The sequence below is a fragment of the Takifugu rubripes genome, unplaced genomic scaffold (assembly GCF_901000725.2).
Source record: "Takifugu rubripes unplaced genomic scaffold, fTakRub1.2, whole genome shotgun sequence".
Lineage (NCBI taxonomy): Eukaryota > Metazoa > Chordata > Actinopteri > Tetraodontiformes > Tetraodontidae > Takifugu > Takifugu rubripes.
In genome coordinates this window covers 102,045-111,997 of record NW_021821645.1, presented here as the reverse complement: position 1 = coordinate 111,997, position 9,953 = coordinate 102,045, and the positions used below count along the sequence as shown (strand labels likewise).

General features: G+C 47.4%; 1 protein-coding gene and 1 non-coding gene across 10 annotated transcripts; one reads left to right on the top strand and one right to left on the bottom strand.

Moving 5' to 3' along the window:
- Positions 1-1,701: 1,701 nt before the first annotated feature.
- Positions 1,702-1,820, bottom strand: LOC115248651 (5S ribosomal RNA). The gene has a single exon (XR_003887440.1). It is a non-coding gene; the product is annotated as a 5S ribosomal RNA (ribosomal RNA).
- Positions 1,821-4,432: 2,612 nt separating this feature from the next.
- LOC115248631 (uncharacterized) lies at positions 4,433-8,343 on the top strand. Of its 9 annotated transcripts, XM_029832391.1 has the most exons (6): positions 4,433-4,703; positions 5,007-5,075; positions 5,175-5,294; positions 5,431-5,508; positions 5,775-6,852; positions 6,996-8,343. In XM_029832391.1, exons 5-6 carry the CDS (start codon positions 6,794-6,796, stop codon positions 8,209-8,211), a joined length of 1,275 nt encoding a protein of 424 aa, XP_029688251.1. In that variant the 5' UTR covers positions 4,433-4,703; positions 5,007-5,075; positions 5,175-5,294; positions 5,431-5,508; positions 5,775-6,793; the 3' UTR covers positions 8,212-8,343. The 9 variants fall into 9 exon arrangements, 8 of the variants coding, with proteins under 8 accessions (XP_029688251.1, XP_029688253.1, XP_029688254.1 ...); XM_029832395.1 differs by lacking the exon at positions 4,433-4,703 and having other exon boundaries at positions 4,710-5,075; positions 5,431-5,505; XM_029832390.1 differs by lacking the exon at positions 4,433-4,703 and having other exon boundaries at positions 4,710-5,075.
- Positions 8,344-9,953: the final 1,610 nt, after the last annotated feature.

The following is a 9,953-nucleotide window of genomic DNA, read 5'->3' as shown; positions in this document are numbered from 1 at the left end:
CGTCTGTAGTGGGCCGCTCACAGCGGGAGCCCCGTCTGTAGTGGGCCGCTCACAGCCGGAGCCCCGTCTGTCGTGGGCCGCTCACAGCGGGAGCCCCGTCTGTAGTGGGCCGCTCACAGCGGGAGCCCCGTCTGTGGTGGGCCGCTCCTAGCGGGAGCCCCGTCTGTAGTGGGCCGCTCACAGCGGGAGCCCCGTCTGTAGTCGGCCGCTCACAGCGGGAGCTCCGTCTGTAGTGGACCGCTCACAGCGGGAGCCCCGTCTGTAGTGGGCCGCTCATAGCGGGAGAAAAAATTGTTATATTGTTATAATCATTTGTTTCAGGTGTACTGTAATTATTTTCTGTATAAAAATTAAATTTGGTGTTCAAAAAGTCTTTTTTCAAACTTGAGTCTTGAAAAAGAGGGGGTCGTCTCATATTCGGGCCAATACGGTAATTCTAATTTTTTTTAAAATTGTAGAACATGTCTGACATGTGCAAGACACAATTCACAAGGAAATCTGAGACCAAGAAGAGGAAAATTTCCTGCTCCCCAATATCCATTCCAAACTATACATATGGACTTCATAGAATTAAATAAAAGTGAAGGGAAAAAATACCGTCTAGTCATAATAGATGCATTTTCAAAATGGATAGAACTATTTCCAACAAAAAACCCAGATGCGCTAACAGTTGCTAAAGCACTCTGCAAAGATATCATACCCAGATATGGGATCCCAGAAAAAAATTACTGTGATAATGGTACTCATTTTGTAAATCAAGTTGTTAAAAAGATCAGTGTTATGTTTCATATTGATTTAAAACACCGTTGCTCCTATCATCCTCAGAGCGCAGGATTAGTTGAAAGAACTAATGGCACTATTAAAAACAGACTGAAGAGATGCATGGAAGAGACGGGGAGACCGTGGACAATGTGTTGATTTGGCTAAGCTCTATATAAACATTACAAGCACCGCAGGCCTAACTCCTTATGAGGTCTTATTTGGAAGACCGTACAGGCTTCCTCAGTTCACAAACTACTGGGAGACAAATGATGAGTCTAATCTAGCTGATTACATGAGAAGAATGTTAGAAAAACAAAAGCAAGGTCATGAAACTGAGACAGCCTCTGTCTCCCAACAGAACGGTGGAGCCAGGCGACTGGGTCCTAGTGAGGAGCGTAAAAAAGAAACACTGGTATTCACCTGAGTGGGAAGGACCTGACCAAGTTCTTTTGTCTACACCTACTGCTGCTAAAATAGCTGAAAGATCAACCTGGGTACACCTCACTCATTGCAAGAAGGTCATTTCTGTTGGAAACTCCGACCGGGAAGGTGATGCAAAGTCTGATAATAGGGTGGACTTAGACGAATAGAGTCTGGGTAGACCCGAAAGTCAGTGAAGGTTTCAGAACCGCCGACTCACTTAGGGGGGCTACTTCAACAGGTTATGATCTATTGCTGTTCAGGAACAGTGTACTGGTTTCACAAACTCTACGAGGACGGCAGCAGGTAAATATAGACAGAAGCCAATACAGAAAAATCCAGAGGATTGGCTGGGGCTGTAGTATGCTAGCCTCGGTGCTAGCTGTAATCATAGTATTCCTGATAATCATAATAGTTATACAAGGTCTCCAACTCAGTTGAAACCCAATAACTTTAAATGACTGCCAGGTGGCGACAGAGAGAGTTGGAGTGTCTATTCTCTTCATATGCGTATTTTTATTTGTATGGTACCTGGTATTCCCAGGCGGTCTCCCATCCAAGTACTAACCAGGCCCGACCCTGCTTAGCTTCCGAGATCAGATGAGATCGGGCGTTCTCAGGGTGGTATGGCCGTAAGTGATAGCAGGTGCAAGAAAATGGCCTTTTGAAGTTAATACACTCAAACTTATTTTCTTGAAACACTTATTCTGGTGGAGGTTGTCCATTTTGCTTTGTCACAGTCCAAACCTCAATGTTGGAGCAGCCTCCAATCCATTCCCCCCAAAAAGAAAAGGCTATAGAGCCTATGAGCGTCATATCATCAAATCTGCCTCGAACGGCTCTTGGATGAGAGGTGAAACGCCTTCAAAACAATCAAACAAGATTCAACTCCGATAAATGAAATCAACTTAAAAGCAATGTGCCATGGCCGGGAATCGATCCCGGGCCGGTGCGGGCCAGTTGACAATTGCTGTAACAGACAACCTGATTGAAACCTCCTGAAGACCCCAGAGGGAGAGTTCGAATCCAGCTTTGGGCATTATCAAAGAGAAGATATTTGATTGAAAAATTCACGATCATAAAAAGGTTTAAAGTGCATAGCAGTGTCTGTGAGGTTTATGAGCCACAAATGCTGCTCTTTTTAGGAGCACAGCCATCTATTAAACTGTAGTTTGTGTCATAGCATAGTTTTATTGACAAATTCTAAATTGCAAGTAGCAGATATGAACAGGGAAATGCTACGTTATCTGGGAACCCTAACCCTAACCCTAACACAAACACGCACGCACACACACACACACACACACACACACACACACACACACACACACACACACACACACACACACACACACATGGCCGGGAGCTAAACGGCCCTAAACCGTTTCCCATTCATTTTCAATGGTAGTGCTAAACCACTACGGACGCAATATATTTCCGGCCGCTATCATCCCGTGGCGCTGTTCTGCCGTTTCTATGAAGAGCGGCTCCTCTCCGGAGGATCGGCCATTCTTGGTTCATTCTTTGGTAAACTTCGCTGAAGGTAAGTTTGGGCTTGATTTCCTACTAAATTAATGAGGAAACTTTTCGTAATTGTGCATAGGCTGTGGTCAATTTTGTCCTAAATTAGCAAGGAACGTGTTATAATTGGCCCTAAATTATAATGTACTGTATTTGTCATGCTACAATATACTCATATCTTCTCAAGCTAGTTTTTCATAAATTAAATGACACGACAGTGATGAATGAACTTGTTCATATTTTATATTCAAGTAACCGATTTACTTGTCGTGGCACTGAAATCTCGGTATTATTATTATTATTACTATAATTATTATTAGAGGGGATACTGTCCTCCTGCCCCCCCTCCCAACATGTTCTCTCACACACACACACAGACACACACACAGACACACACACACACAAACACACACCTACACACACACACACACACCATCACTTTCCAGTCTTTTCCTCACTAGCCACACCAGGTACTGACCTTCTGAACTCCTGAATCGACACCCCAACAACCTTGATCTTACACTTTCACACCTACATGATAATTGCATGTGTGCGCACACTCACAAACACAGACACAGACACAGACACACACACACACACACACACACACACACACACACAGAGCTTTACACATGGTACCACACTTTATCTTTTACTGGCCTAAGATTCCTTTGATCACATTTATCAGGTGTGATTTGAAAAATGGGTGGAACTGTTTTATCAGTGTCTAATAAAAATGAGAAAATTAATAGACATTTTTCCTTTATGTCAGCTCAACATGCAGAAGCAATTCGCCTTTTTCCCTGGGAAACTTCGGGTCGTGTTCCGCAAGGGGCCTCTTGGGTTTCTCCTCCAGGAGCCATCTGATGAAGCCAAACGGGTGAGTTCCACTCCTCAGGACAAGTCTGCGGCCATGAGGGAGGACCTCGTACGGCAGAACGCTTTGGCCGTCATCCGGCAAAGAGGGGGGGATCCCTCAGATAAGATGGAGGTGCTGGGAGACTATGTCCTGCAGTTTGGTAAATATAAAGGGAAGTCATTCAGATGGCTTTTGCAGAAAGACGTAGGATCCACCGTGTATCTGATCAAGAACGTGCAGAGCGAGGAGGCAGCAGGTCTCTGTATGGCTGACAGCCACAGTAAGGACAGCCTCCAGTCATTTGTGAGTTATGCCCTCAGTTTCCAAGAAATCCAGGCTCTCCTCACTTATGAGGCCGGAAGAGGGGATGGAGTGACTGCCTCATCTGAAGACGACCAGCTGGTTGGATTTGGTGCCCGAGCCAAGAGCAGGTGGAAGGAGTTCTGGGACAGCAGAGGTGATGGCTATGCTGATTTTGTCACAGGCAGGCGCTGCGTTCCAGGCACACGAATGTCCAGGTTGCAGCAGAACCTGCTGAAGAGGCAGCAGCCCACCACATCTTCCACACCTGCTGAGCATCCCATGAAGGCCCCAGCTGAGCCCCTGGGTATGCTCATTCCTTCATGTGACAAGTTCAACTTTGGGAAAAGGTTTTTTTTCTTTTCTACTAATAACCTGTAGCCGGTATTTTTGTCTTTAACACAGCCATGGAGGAGGACGTGGAGATGGAAAGGGAGATGCTGAGCATCCATAACTCTGATCTGCAAGTCCAGAGCTGTAAATACACCGTTACCACATTTATTTCATGTCAGACAAACAAAGTCCATGCCGTATCTGATTTCTGTTGTTTTTCTTTTCATCTGTGTGCAGATGCTATGCCAGTAGCAGCAGCCGCCCTGCCCAGAGTGCCACCAGGAGCAAAGACAGGTTTCTGAAAAATAGGTTTCAGAGCTGGAGTTCCGTTCCTTTCCATGAAGAATTCCTCTCCAAATCTGAAACTTATCTTATTATTTTTGTGTTCTTGATGTTCCGGCCGAGTTCCTTTAATATTCCTCTTCATATGTTGGTGTGATAATAACCGTGGTGAGGACTATGAATTGATCCGTGCAATGATGAACTGATATTGACTATGAGGAGGAGGGTAAGTGTTTGTTTTTGTTCTCTTTGCTGCTTCGTTGAAAAACAGTTTGGATGCACGGGTACGAACACGCGAATGCCTGTTTGTTGACCGAGTCCCAATGCTCCTCCTGCTCGGCCTCGAGAGCGCTGATTAACATTGTCATTTCAATTGGTGTGAATGAGACCATTATATTGTTTTCATTTTAATGATGTAAAATTCTAAAAAGCAGGAGGAGTAACGATAAGGCTGCTTGAATTTCTACTAATAACGGCGTCTTCACAACTCATTGAATCTGAACTGACTAAACTAATGTTGTCTTTTTAGTTCCATCTGCCACACGCTCCAAAGCCCCACCTGGAGATACCGCTGAGCTACAGGCATCACTAGTTGATGGTAAAAACATTGTAATTCTGTTCATCCAATCAAGTGTTCTGCTAACTGCAGCTGCCTTAAATAAAGTCATTTCATTTTTGAAAATGACCGTACCTGCAGCTGTTCCAGCTTCACCAGGTGTGAAGAGGAAGAGACCTGTGCCCCTCCCCCCACAGCTGGCCTTCCTGGTGACAGAGACAGAGGGTCTCACACAGGTAGAGGAGCCCCACTCAACTTCAGGTATGTTTCCTTTTCTTTTATTTAGGGCTGATGAACAACCTGATGTCTCTGTAATGTACAGCTGACTGTTCTTTCCATGTTGTCATCAGGTGAAGTGACTGTAATTTCTTAATAGCAAGTCTGCACTTGTTTTCAGGACCTGACTCTTGCACGGCACAGACCTCTGACGGCAGAGTGCCTCCTTTGACGGACTCTACCCAAGACCAAAAGAGTGGTATGTTAAACCATGGAAATTTCCCCCATTCCGTGGGGTGTTGAACAATAATAAAGTGTCCCGGGGTGATTCAAATTGACACGATTCTTTGTCACTGACATGGAAAAAATCTGACGTGTCAGCTCTGGAATGAAACCAAGTGTCCGAGGCGTGTGTGTGTTTCCTTGTATCGTGTGTTTATATCATGTGAGGGCGGGGACACTGAAATTGTCTCTTCAGTAATGATAACTTTATGTTGTTCAACTGTCTTCTTTACTTTATCCTAGTTCCCATAGCTCCTGTTCCCATGCCTGTCCCTGACCACGACATGAGCAAGTGGATCTGCTCACAACATCAAAAGCTGTGGATGAGGACGGAGCTTCAACAACTTGGGTTGTGGCCTGGGTCCCGACCAGTGCATAACCCTGGGAACGCAATTTCTCTTTGGCGTCTTCCTCCTCAGCCGGAGCTACTGGACATGGTGGCTGAGCTCCCGTCCCCCAACTTTTTTCAGCTCCATCCATTTTTCATTTGGAAGCCAGAGAGCCACATCATGGTCAGGTTGAGGAACAATGACATCCTGCCGTGCCTCCATAGCTGTCCTCGTCCTCAGGTGGTCTCTGCAGGCGTGGGCAGACCTCCAGTGATCGTCAGCGTCCGTGGCCAGTATTTTATCTTTTCCTCGCGACTCTGCTGCAAGGCCTGTCGCAGGAACTGGTCCGCTGACAACCCTCCATGGGTGGAGAAGCTGCCCGTGCGCTTTACTAACCTTTTGCCTGCATTCCTGACTCACAAGAAGGCTGCGTGCAAGTCGGTAATGGATGAACTGCGGCGTTCTGGCAAGTCACCGACCGATATGGCGAACCAGGTGAATGAGCTCATGCACCTCAAGTATGAACGAGCTCACCTGGCATATCTGCACGCTGTACAGAACGTCAGGGAGGCCGAGGCTGGGGCGTACGGACAGAGAACCATCGGCCAGTACGTGAGGATGGAAGATCGGCCACGTGCTTTCGGGCCATACGAGGACCAAGAAGGTTGGGGTGGGGTGTCTGTGTCCGGATTCTACCTGACTGACTGCCTGCTGGATGAGTTCAAGCGTCAACAGCCGTCTCTGACCAAGCTCCTCCAGGGCACGTTGGGGCAGGTTTTCAGGTGGGACCACACGAGGAAGATGGCGAGGAAGGTGACACTGGCATCTGGAGCCATGTCCAGTTTCGCAGTGATGAATGAGAACTGGCTCATTGTGTCCTGGGTGATGGTTCAGGCTGAGACAGAAAGGTCCCTGCATCCGATGTAGCAAGGAATGGCCCAGAGGTACAGCCACGCTGGGGTGGAAAAGGCCGGCTACCACTGGATGGACAGGTGAGATCAGCCATCTTCTTTGTTTGCCGTCATTCAAACTGAAAAATGCTCTCTGCAAGTCATTGTCTTTGAAGAAATGTTATATTTAATGTTTCAATTCTTCCTTTAGAGCTCATATTTCTATGTCTCTGCCTCGCATTTAGGGATCGCTGCGCTCCATTTAAGATCCCGGACTGCGTCCCTGGTGAACATCTGTGCTGGGATGCCTGGAAGACCACCCCTTCCATTGTTGCAGGAGCCACCTCTGGAGCGCTGACCAACACCTGCGCCTCACGGGCACATTACAACAGCAGCAGCGTTGTGAAGCCAGACTGGTTTCACTGTATGAGGCGCTTTGGACGAGAGTGCACCTCTGAGCACCATCCTCTGTTCAGCCTTTTCTGCCAGCTCCTTTCTGCCGCCTTCTCTGTGGTCGATCAGGAAGACCTGAAGAGGCTCCGTGATGCCTACGAGTTCTGCGGAATCCGTCCAGCCAACCCCACCAAACGGCACGTCCGAGAGCACTGCAGAACTAAAATTCCACAACCCAGCGAGCGGCTGGAGAGAGTGGAGAGAGTTCTGCAGCACTTTCACCTGGCCACGGACCCTAACCATGTCCCACTCTTCAAGCCATCCATGCTGAAGACGTGGCGCGTTCAGAGGGTTCACATCCTCCGTGGTTGCCTCAGTGACCCAGAACTGTCTGAGGGGATAATGTACAGGGACGGAGGGACCCTTCAGCTAAACCACGTAGCGGGCGAAGGTGCCAAAGTCCCCGTCTGGATCCCTGTCCGTGGTACATCTCAGCAGGAGGGCTACCATTTCCAGCAGGCCCAGTGGGTCACGGGTCCGCAGGTCTCCCCTGAACTGTTCCGGGCCCAGGCCATGACCGGCGTTGTGCGGTGGAACTTTCAGCGACCGGTAGACATGAAGAAGCCCAGCGCCGTCCTCCCTGCTGTCTTTGACCCTGCCTCAATGTGGGAGTTGAACTCTGCTTCCATGGCAGTGACGGGACAAGACAAGTGCCCTGCGTTCCGCCTCTCTGACAGAGACACTGGAGAAAGGTTTGGGCTGGAGTCCAGAGAACCGGGCTGCCGTCCGCTCCCTCTGGACTGGGACAAACACAAAATGCAGCAGAGGGATCCGCCTTCGGCTCTCGTGCCCCCTCCCGCTCCAGACGATGCTCCTGGGGCAACACCTTCCTCCAGCTGGGCAACAGCGACTGCTGTGCCGTCGCTTCCCCCTGCGCCACCTGTCAGCTTCCATCTCTCTGCTGCTGGACGTGTAAAGGAGATTCCAGCAGAGGATGACCAGGATCCTGAAAGATCAGTGGGCGGGTCAACGATAATCCTGTTTTTCAGAGCGGCATGTTGGAATTAAGGCCTTCGAATGATTGAAAATAAATAGATTTAGTTAGGTTGTGGTCAGTGTATCTCAATTTTTTGATGTGTGAAATATTACACTTTCTGTTATATAATATTATACTTTCTCTGAACACCAGCCCAGAGAAGCTCCTGGAGACTCAACAGCTGTGGTACTCCTTGACAGAGGGGAGCAAAACAACCAGCGTTCCTGTAGTCACCATGGAGACGGCTGTTGTCACTCCTCCCACAGCCGCCCTGCCCACGCCTCTGACGCAGGATTCCATTGAAAAAATTGTGCAGGGCATTCTAGAGATGGAGCAGCAGCAGCAGCAGCAGCGACCAGAGCAGAAGATGAGACAGACGAAAACCTGTCTCGCCTGTGGACAGCCCAAGTCTCGGTATGGGACGGATGGATCTTCCATCCACTTTTTCTATCAGCAGGGTCCTGTTCGCTACTTCTACTGCTCAAGGAAGGTGCATCAGACTGATGCTGCTGAGGGACTCTCTGACCCCAGAATGCCCTTTGAACAATTTGCCGCGTCAGAGTTTTTCCAGAGGGAGCTGGAGGCCACCAAAAAGCATGTGGAGGAAAAAGCTCAGAGACAGAGACCCGGCTCCCAGCCACCTGATCGCCTCTGCAGGTTCTGCCATTTGACTCTAAAACAGGGACCAAACAGCCCACAGATACATACAGGGTTCCCTGGAGCGGCAGGTAAACACATTTACTGCCCATCCAAAGTCTATTCTCTATATCGGGACAAGGGGGTGGCCCGAGAGAGGACCTGGAAAGAGTTTGGGGCCACTCCTTTCTTTGAGGCAGAGAGACGAAGATGGATGGAGGAAAGGACAAAATGAACTACATGCCAGGAATGCATGTTGCACGACTGTACGTAGTTATGAAATGTAATGTTGCACTATTGTACACACTTTGAGATTTAATGTTGCACTGAGATTTAATGTTGCACTGAGATTTAATGTTGCACTATTGTACATTGTTTTACATTTAATATTTAACTCCTGTACATAGTTTGAGATTTAATGTTTTATGAGTGTGCTTGTGTTTAAATAAAATTGAATTTCCCACTTTGGTCCACACTATTGTCAACATTTCTGTCTTCAAAAAAATCCAACTCAAGGCGGCAGATTCCTGAATTGAAAACAATATCTAAAGAACTCAAGTATCATACTAATAACACTAATATTCCATCTGTGTATCCCCAACTGAATTAACTCCACACCTATCTCATCAGATTATTTGTAACAGAATAAGCAGATAACGTAGCATTTCCCTGTTCATATCTGCTACTTGCAATTTAGAATTTGTCAATAAAACTATGCTATGACACAAACTACAGTTTAATAGATGGCTGTGCTCCTAAAAAGAGCAGCATTTGTGGCTCATAAACCTCACAGACACTGCTATGCTCTTTAAACATTTTTATGATCGTGAATTTTTCAAACATATCTTCTCTTTGATAATGCCCAAAGCTGGATTCGAACTCTCCCTCTGGGGTCTTCAGGAGGTTTCAATCAGGTTGGCTGGTTTTCCGTTACAGCTATTCTGCTGTAACAGACAACGTGATTGAAACCTCCTGAAGACCCCAGAGGGAGAGTTCGAATCCAGCTTTGGGCATTATCAAAGAGAAGATGTTTGGTGCTCTGAAACATCTCCGCTTCCATTTTCAGCTGTTTTTATTCTCAATAACATCAAATCATCCATCCAAGTCGTGGTCCTGTTGGACCACCAAAGGACAAACA

What these genes read in the sequence shown, in the direction of transcription:
- LOC115248631 (XM_029832393.1), top strand. Translation starts at nt 6,794, where the DNA reads ATGGCCCAGAGGTACAGCCACGCTGGGGTGGAAAAGGCCGGCTACCAC. An exon ending in GGCTACCACTGGATGGACAG is followed by an intron (nt 6,853 to 6,995) that starts GTGAGATCAGCC and finishes CCTCGCATTTAG; the next exon opens with GGATCGCTGCGCTCCATTTA.